Source organism: Marmota monax, unplaced genomic scaffold, assembly GCF_021218885.2.
Source record: "Marmota monax isolate L192 unplaced genomic scaffold, Marmota_monax_Labrador192_F-V1.1 WCK01_AAM20220418_F8-fsc00095, whole genome shotgun sequence".
In the NCBI taxonomy this organism is placed as follows: domain Eukaryota; kingdom Metazoa; phylum Chordata; class Mammalia; order Rodentia; family Sciuridae; genus Marmota; species Marmota monax.
Window position 1 is genome coordinate 2,071,146 of NW_026695244.1, and position 13,980 is coordinate 2,085,125.

The following is a 13,980-nucleotide window of genomic DNA, read 5'->3' on the forward strand; positions in this document are numbered from 1 at the left end:
ATTGTAACAGTATATTTTACAAAGACTAAATTGTTTTGTTTTCTTTTCTTTTTCTTTACAAAAGCATCTAATCTGTATGGACTCTAGGGATTCTTCTTTTGGACAAAATGATTCTCCTACAGTTTTGCCCATTTCTGATCCTCAAGCAAATAATTCACTCATTTCACAGAATATACAAGGGCCCCTAACTCAGACACAGACGCTTTCTGCAGAGGAGTTCCATCTAGTAGATCAAAATGGACAATCTGTTCCATATGAACTTCATTCACTGGGGGATTCTAATGCACAAATGGTGAGTGTACTTTATAAATAACCACTTTTATGCTATTTAGCAAAATATATTAATTGATGACCTTGTTTTCTTGACACTATTGACTTACATTGTGTTATTGTGTTAATATTGTACTAATGATTTGGGGGGGGGGTACTGGGGATTTAATCCAGGGGGCTTACCACTGAGTATATCTCCAACCCCCCCCTTTTTTTTTAGACAGGGTCTTTCTAAGTTGCTTAGGGCTCCTCTAAATTGCTAAGGCTAATCTTGAATTTGTAATCTTCCTCTCTTAATCTCCTGAGTTGCTGGGATTACTTAAAGATGTGCACCACCTCTCCTGACTGTGACTTTTCATTTTTTATGTAAGGCTTTTAAAAGCTTTTCTTTCAGGACTACAAATAGTATTCAATCAGTCCTTCTCAGCCACTTACATCTGGGCGTACTGATGCTTTGAGATAAATTGGAAATTCAGCATAATCTGTAACTAGAGCTAAGTGCCCATGTTTCCACAAAACTGACATTTTTCACAATATATGCACTAGATTGTACTCAAAGTTATTGGTTTATCAACATCTCACTCATTGATTACATGCAACATGCTGATTTCTCTCTTAAAGAAAAAGAAAGCAATGGAGATACCACTGGTATACTGGAAATTAGACCCACCCTTCCTGATATTTGTAGGTAGATATGTATGTGTTGCATGAATAATAATGCTTACAAATGAAAAAGATAAGAATGTTGATTTAAACCATTAGCTAAAAGTATTTTTGACCAAGTTACATAATTTAAGTAATTGAAATAAAAATTCTTTTTTTAAGGGTGAAAAACCTATACTTATAAACATTCACCCAGTATTTTTTCTTAATAGTCTTATTTTGATTATTTAATTTTGTTTATGTGGTGCTGAGGTTCGAACCCAGTGCCTCACACATGCTAGGCAAGTGCTCTACCACTGAGCCCCAGACCCTGAAATAAAAATTCTTGAGAAAAACTTATAGTTAACTCTGTTTAATAAGAGTATAGGTAGGGGGTGGGGTTAGGCTCAGAAGTAGAGCGCTCAAGTAGCATGCATGAGGCACTGGGTTTGATCCTCAGCACCATATAAAAATAAAATAGATATTGTGTCCACCTATAACTAAAAAATAAATATAATTTTTTTAAGAGTATATATAGGGGCTGGGATTGTAGCTTAGTGGTAGAGTGCTCACCTAGCACACGTGAGGCACTGGGTTTGAACCTCAGCACCACATAAAAATGAAATGACAATATTGTGTCCACCTACAAGTAAAAATTAAATATTTTTTAAAAAAGAATATATACATAAATAGTACTATGAAGAATAATATGTTTCATCTGTTTGCCTAAATTTTCCATATCTTCACCAATGTATATTTGTTACTTTCATAATAAGAATTATTATTTTTTTTAAGAGAGAGAGAGAGAGAGAATATCTTTTTTGTAGATGGACACAACACAATGCCTTTATTTTTATGTGGTGCTGAGAATCGAACCCGGGTCCTGCCCATGCTAGGCGAGCGCTATACCACTGAGCCACAATCTCAGCCCCAAGAATTATTTTTAAAAGCATAATAACTTCAGTTATATATTATACCACAGGGAAACAGCCATGTTACCTAGAACTAATCCTTGTTTCTGTTCCTAGAGTATTTGAGAGTTTATGACATTTTGCTTCTCCCTGAGTCTGCTAAATTGAGTTTAGATTCTTGAGTGGATAGTAATTGATGGGGATGTAGCTAAGTGTAGAGGACACCTTTTTTTTTGTTTGTTTGTTTGTTTTCCCTAGTGCTAGAGATTGAACCCAGGACTTTGTGCATGTTAGGCAGGTGCTTTAGGACTTTAGCACTGGACTTCTCTAAGAAGTCCTTTTTGTTTCTATTTAGACTTGATATATTTCTGAGCCTATGCCAGGACTGGAAGGGATAAGCTCCTAAAACCATACTGAATCACCAGCAGAGGTTAAGATACAACAAATAATTTATATGTGAAATAATGGCATTTTATTTTATTTTTATTTTTTTCTTTTTGGCAAGGGTACCGGGGATTGAACTCAGGGGCACTGAACCACTGAGCCACATCCCAGCCCTATTTCATATTTTATTTAGAGACAGGATCTCACTGAGTGGCTTAGCACCTTGCTTTTGCTGAGGCTGGCTTTGAACTCTTAATCCTCCTGCCTCAGCCTCCTGAGCGTCTGGGATTACAGGCATGTGTCACTGCACCTGGGAAAACAATGGCATTTAATTTTTCATATCCAGAAGATCAGAATGTGATATTCTGGGAAACTTACTGGAGCTTTATGCGTTATTTTGTTTGCTTTAATTAACTATTTTATTTGTTTACTTATTTATTTTTGAGACAGTATCTCACTATATTGCTCAGGTTGGTCTGGAACTACTGGGCTTAAACAGTTCTCCTGCCTCAGTCTCCTGAGTAACTGGGACTACTGCAGTTTTAGGTTCACAGTCAAATTAAGCGGAAGGGACAGATATTACTGCATAAATAGCCCCTGTCCTCACATATGCATAGTCTCTCTCATTATCAACATCTCCCATCAAGTGGAACTTTTTGAAAGCAATAGAATTTTTTCAATATGATTATTTTTATTTAGAAGCTATCATGGAACTAGTAAAGATTCTGTGATGAATAATTATGAAATAGATGAGATTTTGGAGTAAAGTAGTGTTGATATTTTGAGTTTGTTGGAACTATTATACACAAAGAGATCATTAAGTATAAGACTACTCAGCTAAGATTAATATTTTTATTAATTTTATTTATTTTTATGGTCTGCCTCAAATAGATATTGCCACAGATGACTCTTTAAACTTGTTTGTTTTCATAGCAAAAATTAAATTAATTAGTTATTTTTTTAATTAGGAAAATAATGTTATAATCGCCATTGTTAAATTACATGAATTGGAAATAGTTTTTTAGGTACCAGGTGAAATAAGCAAAAGAGAGGGTAAATGAAAGTGACTTTCACTGTGCTTGGGAAGCGGTTTCAAAATTAACACCTGTGGTTGTTCCATAGGTGTTTTAATAAAAAAATTTTCATATGATTAAGTAAATTATGAAAAATTACATGTATTTAATTTGATTTAAAATAATGGAGCACTTTTATTTTCTAAGAGTGAAGGAAGTCATATTTTTTCACAGGTGTTTAATCTTGTAAGGGGAAAAAATTTAAAACAATATTATTGCTCGTGCCTTTTAAGTTCAGCAAGATTTTTTATATTGTTTGTTTTTGCTTCAAATATTGAGAGGCAGTATGGAGTAGTGATTGTTTATAAGGAATCCAATTACTTGGATTTGAAATTTAACTTGCTTCTAAAAGTTTAGTTTACTACTAAATAGTTCTGTGTAATTTTGCATGCATTATATAACCTCTATTTGATAGTTTCCTCATTTATAAAGTATATATAGTTAACATATATGTGATAAGGATTAAAGGAGGTAATTAATATATCTGAAGTCCTGTCACTTAGTATGCACTCAACAAATGTAAGCAGTTGTTATCACCAGAGTTTACAACTGCTTTTTCATGTTGAAGTAGTAAGAGGTATGGCAAGATATTTTTATTTCAAGAAATTTGATAAACACTGGGGGGAAGAATAATTTCTGGGAAAAATTTATGATTTTGTTTAAAGTATTTTGCTGAAGTTTTTCCCTCCTAATTCATTTTTTGTCTAATTTAAATTCACATTTTTTTCAAATGACCCTTTTAAACTTAGGATGCAGTCTCCATCAAACATCAGGAATGTTCTCCTGTTCTACATAATAAGGAGTAAATCTAGGAGAATGGGTTTCAATGATTTAAGAATTATCTGTACCAGAGAGGTCAGAAGACTGAGTAGTACAGTAAAACTGCCAATAGGAAACCAGTATTAGGTAATAAAGTTTATACGTAGTCCAGAAATGTATTTTCAGTAGTATATTAGCTATATTGTCAAATGGTAGACTCCAAATGTTTTTCTTCAATTTCACGTGCCTTTTTAGTTAATACTCCTCTAAATTTGAGACAGTGGGTTCAATTGTTAAACTAAAATAAAAAGTATAATAAATTCCTATGGGGCACTCCATAGTGTTCTTTATGGACCCAGACAGGTATACAAGTGCAGAAATAAAAAATAAATCTCGTTTAGTTAGACATCTAACAAATTCACAGTTTGAAACTAATGAAAATGACTTAAAATATATAACAGGTAATTGCCACACAAATTTGTTAAATGTGTTAAGTCCAATCAGAGCCTTGTTCAGATTACTGGGTAATTGGACCTTATGCATACACTATAATGATTAAGACCATGGGTGGTTAAAAACATAGGCTGTTGGGTCAAATTGCCTGTTTTGAATCCTAGCTTCAATATTTATCACTTGTGAGAACTTGGGAAAGATTTTTTGTCTCAATGTTTCATCTGTAAAATGGGGGAAATAATATTGATCATAGGGGTAGTTATGTGTTTTAATAATTTACTTAAGTAATCATTCTGTTAAACCACTGTAGGCATATGCATTTGTTTTTGTTTGTTTGTTTAATGCTTCCAAGATGATCGTTGCTAGCCCATCAGAAAATGGACAGGTGCTCCGTGTAATTCCATCTACCCAATCAGGAATGGCACAAGTGATTATACCACAGGGGCAGCTTGCAGATATAAATAGTCCTCAGGGTAAGTAATATTGGGATATAAGGGATTTGAGAATGTTTTAAGGCACAAATATATAGTATGAAATCATCTTATGAAAGTCAGTGTTAACATTGATCTCTTTAGGTAAGATTATGAACTGAATAATTAGAAAAAAATTCTTAGCTCAAATAAATTTCAAGTGCATTTTTCAACTCCTGTCTAGGTTAGCTGTCTATTTCATATTGGAATTCTATGAAGCTGGTTGACTCCTGCTTCCTCCCAAATGACCAGTGAGCATAAAATAAATTTTTCTTAATTATAATAACAACAATAATAACAACAACAATAACAAGAATACAGTGTTTAGTTACAGGAAGTTTTTACATTTGCATTTTTATCAATATTTTGTTAGTTATGTGATTCATTACTTTCTTAACTATAATTTTTTTTTTATCCTCTTTTCTTTATTCCTTCAAATTCAGAAAGGAGAATCATGCTCCCCATTTATTTTCACATATTCTTTCTTTACATGTTTGATAATATCCCTATTAGTTCTCTTCCTTTTGTTTCCCTCCCTTTTCTATCTATTTTAATCTCTTTTCTAATATTATAGCTACATTGTTTTGTTGCTCCTTCCTAGTTAATGATGTAAGGTAGATATATTTACCTTCTTTTTATGATTCTTTGTCTTTGTTAGCAGTCATTAAAAGTTAAGGAAAAAACATAGTTTGCAAAAACCATTATAAACACAGTATACAAGAAAGTTTTACATGTTCTTATTATATTGTAAAACTCTTTAATATAACAATTTTTTACCACTTTTATATCCTAGATGTACAATATAAGTTCCAAAAATTCAATTATAAAATTTCAATAGTCAATTTTACAAGTTAAATATAAATAGGAGTATCAGACTCATTCTCAATAAAGCATCTTAAGTTTTGTTATCTTTAGCTTCAGAGCACTTCTTTCTTTTTCCTATTATAAACATTTAAGTTCTACCGTAGGTACAGTCTCATGATATTATTCAAGATACTGATGTCACATTTTTCTTGTTCTTTTTGTTAAGATGTCTCTGAAGAGAAACCCAGTGATAGAAACTTACCAGCTGTAAGAGTGGATGCTCCAGCAGACAACACCAGTAGTTACATTCTTCATCCACAAGCATCTCTCTGTTTGCCCAAAAAATCAGCAACCAGGTGAATCAGTGGGAAAGAGGAGCTCATCTTTTGATATAACCATGGAAATCCTTTTTAAAAAATTATCACATTTAAAACTGGCTGACAATAGAAAAGATCAGAAATTCAGAAAAAAAGAGACTCTCTGTAAATGTTTCTAACTATTCTAATGGCTTCTTGCAAAGAACAAGGCTGCTCTAGATGCCATAAATGTCAAAAATGCTACTCTTCCTCAGTAATACTTGCCTGTTATCTTTCTAAGTAACATGAAAGTGTCTAATAGAGTTTTTAAGACTGAAGATATCCATTGTAGAATCTAAACATCTTTAATGGTTTCATTACACTTTTTTTAAAAAAATTTATAGTTATAGACGGTCAGAATTGCCTTTATTTTATTTATTTTTATGGGATGCCAAGGATTGAACCCAGTGCCTCACACATACTAGGCAAGTACTCTGCCACTGAGCTATAGCCCCAGCCCTCATCACATTTTTATCATGCATTTCCTCTTTGTCAAAGTTTGCAAATCTTTTTACTAACGTTTCTTTTAGTTTTTATTTTTGCCTTAAAATAACACTGCTCATAATGTAGAAAAATATTTAAGGTATATTTTTATGTATCTCTACATTAATTGTTCTATGAAAGTGTTTTTGAAGTAAGACAATATTTATGACACCTAATCTTAGATCTTATATAATATTACTCTTAACATGTCACCTGAAGATATTTTATTAGCTCCTTTTTTTATAAATAGAAAATAATTATATAATAAGAGTACAAAATAAGATTTGGAAGAGATATGAAATAATTAAATTTGAGGAGACTACAGGTACGTGGAAGAACAAACTTTGGCCTTTCGGCTAAAAGAAAATAGCAATTATTAAGGAAAATAATAATTAATAAGTCATCTAATAAGTCTGTAGTTATTGTTATAATTTTTTATTGATGATCTTAATATGTTATTTTTAACACTGGCTAAATAGATGAAGCAATTGAATGTGTTTTGTGTGTAGATATGTTTAGAACTATATGTTTATATATATATATATATATATATATATATATTCCTTCCCAGAATGCTTGAAGAACCTTTGCTGGCTCCTCTTCAACCACTTTCTTCTAACACACCTATATGGGCCTGCCGACTTAGGAGCTGTGAGGTGAGTTAAAAATAATCCTTACCAGGTCTGGGGATGTGGCTTAATGGTAGAGCGCTTGCCTCCCATGTGTGAGGCATTGAATTTGATTCTCAGCACCAAATAAAAATGAATAAGTAAAATAAAGGTATTCTGTCCACCTACAAAAAGAAATAATAATAATCCTTACCCAGAGTTATTTAACTGGTTATTTATCACATTTCATCCGAAAATGCTCACTTTCAGATATAGCTAATAAAGCTGTATCTGTTATCCCTTGTCTATGTTTATATTAAATAAGATATCATCTATTATCCTTTAGAAATTTTAAGCTTTTTTTTACAGGGGGTCAAGTACTGGGGATTGAACTCAGGGGCACTCAACCACTAAACTACATCCCCAGCCCTATTTTGTATTTTATTTAGAGACAGGGTCTCACTGAGTTGCTTAGTGCCTCACTTTTGCTGAGGCTAGCTTTCAAGTTGTGATCCTCCTGCCTCAGCTTCCCGAGCTGCTGAGATTACAGGTGTGCACCACTGTGCTTGAAATTTTAAGCTTTGTAAAGCAAAGGTTATATAAATCCCTTCACACTTCACTATTGTTCCTTCTCTTGCAACTCTCTTCACCTGTCTTCAATGAAATTTCACTATCATTTTCCTCTATTTTAAATTTTTGGACTGTTCCTTCACTTTCTTTGCTTGTACTTACTTCATGTTAGAAATGCTTCAAGGCTCACTTTGGCCTTCTTTTTTTTTTTTAACATTTTATTTCTTGGAGGACTTATCTGTTTTGTTGACTTTTAAGTCTAACATTTATAAAATGATTCCTAAACCTGTCACCAGTTCCTTAATTCTTGCTCTTGTTTCAAATCTCTGGCTTCTTAATTGAACCTATATTTGAATTTTACCTCAAATTCACTGTATCCCAAACTGAAATCATCTACCATACCATTACTAGCTCCTAAATTCTCTGTTTAATGATAAATACCATTTCTTAGACACTCAGGTACGAAGTTTTAGACTAATTTTCTTCCTTTCCCATAGGGTCTCAAATAGATTAATAGGTACCTACTTGGTTATTTTAAAAGTTTTTCCTTTGGGGCTGGGATTCTAGCTCAGAGGGAGAGTGTTCACCTCACATTCTTGAGGCACTGGGTTTGATCTTCAGCACCACATAAAAATTAAAAAATAAAGTTATTGTGTCCACCTATAACTAAAAAAATATTTTTTAAAAAAAGTTTTTCCTTTAAAGATTCTTTCCACCCCACATTCTTCCATAGACATTGCTATTTTGTACTTAGTCACAGTTAGAGACTCCCCCTAGTCTCCTTGACTCTTCCATTTCTAGATCTTAATTTGTATTTTTCTAAAATAACATTATTTTTTATTTTTTTAGTTGTGGATAGACACAATACCTTTATTTTATTTATTTGGTTTTTTAAATGTGTGCTGAGAATCGAACCCAGGGCCTCGCACTTGCTAAGTGAGGACTCTACCACTGAGCCACAACCCCAGCCCTAAAATGACTTATTTTAAAATATTGCTTTCATTGTCTTTTCTCATTACCCAATAAGGTCAAACAGGAATTTATCTCAGAGAAGGATCTTCATAAAAAGAATATTGAAGCTGTTTGAGGATGTAGCTTAGTGGTAGAGCCCTTGCATAGCATGCTTGAGGACCTGGATTTTGATCCTCAGCACCACAAAAAAAAAAAAAAAATTCTTATGTAATGAGAAAATTATTTTGCAGCATTTTTATAGGAGATACAATCACAATTTTCATAGGGTCTCAAATAGATTAACAGGATCATTTCAAAAATAATCTTAGTTAAAAGAAGCCCCACAGGCTGGAGTTGTAGCCAGGGGTGGAGTGCTTGCCTCACACGTGTGAGGCACTGGGTTCAATCTTCAGCACCACAAAAAATAAATTTAAAAAGGTATAGTGTCCTTGTACAACTAAAAAAAAAAAAAAATTTAAGCTCCCCAAGGACTAGTACTTTGTGGCTAGTTTTATGCTTATCTGGATTTCATCCAGTAGAATTTTAAATATATGGAAGAATGGGCACATTACATATTCTTCAAGCTGTTTTCTGTCAATGTTATTTCTCTAAAACAAGACTTTTTAAAGATGCTGTGGCAGTGGATTTGGCATTATATTCCTTAATACTCTACCTGAAGAATATCCATCTTCTATACTGGTTGAATTCAGAGCAGACCCACTAGTCGAATAGTGACAGATTAGTGACCTGAGTGAACAAAAGACATTCTCCTATGAAAGCTGATAAGTCTTTGGTCTTGGACAACCATCTCTATAATTTACCATATTTGCTAATAATTTTGTTATTTAATTTCTTTCTACCACATGCAGAAAATTGGAGATTCATACCGTGGCTACTGTGTAAGTGAAACTGAATTAGAAAGTATCCTAACATTTCACAAGCAGCAAACACAGAGTGTTTGGGGGACCCGCCAGTCTCCAAGCCCAGCCAAGCCTGCTACACGCTTGATGTGGAAATCCCAATATGTTCCATATGATGGAATTCCATTTGTCAACGCAGGTACTTTTTAAAATAATTATTTTAAAAGATTCATTAGCAGCTATAGTCCACTATGATAATGTGATTTTTCTCTGGTGTTAATTTATATTAAATATAACCAACTACTTGGGCTGGGGCTGTAGCTTAGTGGAAGAGCATTTGCCTCACATGTGTGAGGCACTGGGTATGATCCTTCGCACCACATAAAAATAAACAAATAAAATAAAGCATTCTATCCATATATAACTACAAAAAAATTTTTAAAATATATAACCAATTACTTTATGTCATAACAAGTGAAGAGATGCTGCTTCCTTTATATATTATGCTTTTAAATAGAAAATAAAGATATTGATATTGAGTAGACCTTTTTAATAAAATATAAAAAGATATTCAATTATTTTAAATATGCATATCTATTGTGGTTCCCTCCTACAATCCATATAGTCTCTCCTTTTTTTCTTTCTTTTTTTTGGTTCTGGAGATTGAACCCAGGGGTGCTTACTGAACCACATCCCCAGCTCTTTGTATATTTTATTTAGAGATAGGGTCTCACTAAGTTGCTTAGGGCCTCACTGAGTTGCTGAGGCTGGCTTGAACTCAAAATTCTCCTGCCTCAGCCCCCTAAACTGGGATTACAGGCAAGCGCCACTGTGCCTGGCTTTCTTCTTTCTTAATTTGTCTTTTAGTACAAATCTGTATTCATTTTATGTAGCTTATAACCCTGGAGTTACTACATAGGATTTGTATATTGTCTGAATTTAATATATAGAATTCTGATGTTAAAGTTCTCAAGCATTTGGTGTGTTACAGTATTCTTAGATACTGTGTAGTTTACTAAGGTAGTAGAGTTTCAAGCAATCTCTAGATAACTACTGTAGGACTAGTCACACTCCCTGCTCTGTTCTTAGTTGCTCTCATTATATAAGAGAAGACATTTGGCATCTGTTTTTTAGGGATTGACTAGCTTCACTTAGCATAATCTGCTCTAATGCCATCCATTTCCCTGCAAATTCCATGATTTTGTCATTTTTTAGTGCAGAGTAATACTCCATTGTGTATAAATGCCACATTTTTTTTTTATCCATTCATCTATTGAAGGGCATCTGGGTTGGTTCCACAGTCTAGCTATTGTGAATTGTGCTGCTATGAACATCGATGTGGCAGTATCCCTGTAGTATGCTCTTTTAAGGTCTTCAGGGAATAGTCCGAGAAGGGCAATAGCTGGGTCAAATGGTGGTTCCATTCCCAGCTTTCCCAGGAATCTCCATACTGCTTTCCAAATTGGCCACACCAATTTTCAGTCCCACCAGCAATGTACAAGAGTACCCCTTTCCCCACATCCTCGCCAGCACTCGTTGTTGTTTGACTTCATAATGGCTGCTAATCTTACTGGAGTGAGATGGTATCTTAGGGTAGTTTTGATTTGCATTTCTCTGACTGCTAGAGATGGTGAGCATTTTTTCATGTACTTGTTGATTGATTGTATGTCCTCCTCTGAGAAGTGTCTGTTCAGGTCTTTGGCCCATTTGTTGATTGGGTTATTTGTTATCTATTGTTTAATTTTTTGAGTTCTTTGTATACTCTGGATATTAGGGCTCTATCTGAAGCGTGAGGAGTAAAAATTTGTTCCCATGATGTAGGCTCCCTATTTACCTCTCTTATTGTTTCTCTTGCTGAGAAAAAACTTTTTAGTTTGAGTAAGTCCCATTTGTTGATTCTAGTTATTAACTCTGGTGCTATGGGCGTCTTATTAAGGAATTTGGAGCCCGACCCCACAATATGTAGATCGGAGCCAACTTTTTCTTCTATCAGACGCAGAGTCTCTGATTTGATATCAAGCTCTTGATCCATTTTGAGTTAACTTTTGTGCATGGCGAGAGAAAGGGATTCAGTTTCATTTTGTTGCATATGGATTTCCAGTTTTCCCAGCACCATTTGTTGAAGATGCTATCCTCCTCCATTGCATGCTTTTAGCCCCTTTATCAAATATAAGAAAGTTGTAGTTTTGTGTATTGGTCTCTGTGTCCTCTATTCTATACCATTGGTCCACTCGCCTGTTTTGGTACCAGTACCATGCTGTTTTTGTTACTATTGCTCTGTAATATAGTTTGAAATCTGGTATTGCTATACCACCTGATTCACACTTCCTGCTTAGCATTGCTTTTGCTATTCTGGGTCTTTTGTTTTTCCATATGAATTTCATGATTGCTTTATCTATTTCTACAAGAAATGCCGTTGGGATTTTGATTGGCATTGCATTAAACCTATAGAGAACTTTGGGTAATATCGCCATTTTGATGATGTTAGTTCTTCCTATCCATGAACAGGGTAAATCTTTCCATCTTCTAAGGTCTTCTTCTATTTCTCTCTTTAGGGTTCTGTAGTTTTCATTGTATAAATCTTTCACCTCTTTTGTTAGGTTGATTCCCAAGTATTTTATTTATTTTTTTTGAGGATATTGTGAATGGGTTGGTTGTCCTCATTTCCATTTCAGAAGATTTGTCGCTGATATACAGGAATGCCTTTGATTTATGCGTGTTGATTTTATATCCTGCCACTTTGCTGAATTCATTTATTAGCTCTAGTAGTTTCTTTGTAGACCCTTTTGGGTCTGTTAGGTATAGTATCATATCATCCACAGATAGTGATAATTTAAGTTCTTCATTTCCTATTTTTATGCCTTTAATTTCTTTTGACTGTCTAATTGCTCTGGCTAGTATTTCGAGAACTAAATTGAATAGAAGTGGTGAGAGAGGGCATCCCTGTCTTGTTCCAGTTTTTAGAGGGAATGCCTTCAGTTTTTCTCCATTTAGAATGATGCTAGCCTGAGGCTTAGCATATATAGTTTTTACAATCTTGAGGTAAGTTTCTGTTATCCCTAGTTTTTCTAGTGTTGTGAACATAAAGGGATGCTGTACTTTGTCGAATGCTTTTTCTGCATCTAACGAGATTATCATGTGATTCTTATCTTTAAGTCTATTGATGTGATGAATAACATTTATTGATTTCCGTATTTTGAACCAGCCTTGCATCCCAGGGATGAATCCTACTTGATCATGGTGCACAATTTTTTTGATATGCTTTTGTATTTGATTCGCCAGGATTTTACTGAGGATTTTGCATCTAAGTTCATTAGAGATATTGGTCTGTAGTTTTCTTTCTTTGAAGTGTCTTTGTCTGGTTTCGGCATCAGGGTGATGTTGGCCTCATAGAATGAATTTAGAAGAGCTCCTTCTTTTTCTATTTGTTGAAATAACGTGAAAAGTATTGGTATTAATTCTTCTTTGAAGGTTTTGTAAAACTCTTCTGTATATCCATCCGGTCCAGGGCTTTTCTTGGTTGGTGGTCTTTTGATGGCTTCTTCTATTTCCTCCTTTGTTATTGGTCTGTTTAAATTGTGTGTATCTTCCTGACTCAATCTGAGCAAATCATATGACTTAAGAAATTTATAGATATCTTCACTATCTTCTATTTTATTGGAATCTAGGGTTTCAAAATAATTCCTAATTATCTTCTGTATTTCTGTAGTGTCCGTTGTGATATTGCCTTTTTCATCCCGTATGTTAGTAATTTGAGTTCTCTCTCTTCTTCTCTTCGTTAGCATGGCTAAGGGTCTGTCGATCTTATTTATTTTTTCGAAGAACCAACTTTTAGTTTTATCAATTTTTTCAATGGTTTTTTTTTTGTTTGTTTGTTTCGATTTCATTGATTTCCGCTCTGATTTTAATTATTTCTTGCCTTCTACTACCTTTGCTGTTGTTTTGCTCTTCCTTTTCTAGGGTTTTGAGATGAAGTGTGAGTTCATTTATTTGTTGGTTTTTTCTTTTTTTGAGGAATAAACTTCAGGCAATGAATTTCCCTCTTAAAACTGCTTTCATTGTGTCCCATAGATTCCAATATGTTGTGTCTGTATTTTCATTTATCTCTAAGAATTTTTTGATTTCCTCCTTTATGTCTTCTGTAACCCATTGATCATTTAGTAACATATTGTTCATTTTCCAGGTGATGCAGGATTTTTCCTTCCTTCTTTTAACATTGATTTCCAGTTTCATTCTGTTATGATCAGATAAGATGCATGGTATTATCTCCACACCTTTATATTTACTAAGAGTTGCCCTATGGCATAATATATGGTCTATCTTTGAGAAGGATCCATGTGCTGCTGAGAAGAACGTGTATCCACTTGATGATGGTTGATATATTCT

The 13,980-nt window shown here is 33.8% G+C and overlaps 1 protein-coding gene across 7 annotated transcripts in view; it reads left to right on the forward strand.

Moving 5' to 3' along the window:
- Carf (calcium responsive transcription factor) overlaps positions 1–13,980 on the forward strand; it is a 54,433-nt gene that overhangs the window by 17,301 nt on the left and 23,152 nt on the right. For 4 of the 7 annotated variants that reach the window (XM_046463030.2, XM_058578209.1, XM_058578210.1 and 1 more), the window contains exons 5-9: positions 65–292; positions 4,845–4,965; positions 5,993–6,122; positions 7,177–7,261; positions 9,604–9,793. In XM_046463030.2, coding sequence (XP_046318986.1) covers positions 65–292; positions 4,845–4,965; positions 5,993–6,122; positions 7,177–7,261; positions 9,604–9,793 — 754 coding nt within the window. Of the gene's footprint in view, positions 1–64; positions 293–4,844; positions 4,966–5,146; positions 5,214–5,992; positions 6,123–7,176; positions 7,262–9,603; positions 9,794–13,980 lie in introns of those variants that run through there. The other 3 variants (XM_058578214.1, XM_058578213.1, XM_046463034.2) reach the window with 2 other exon arrangements.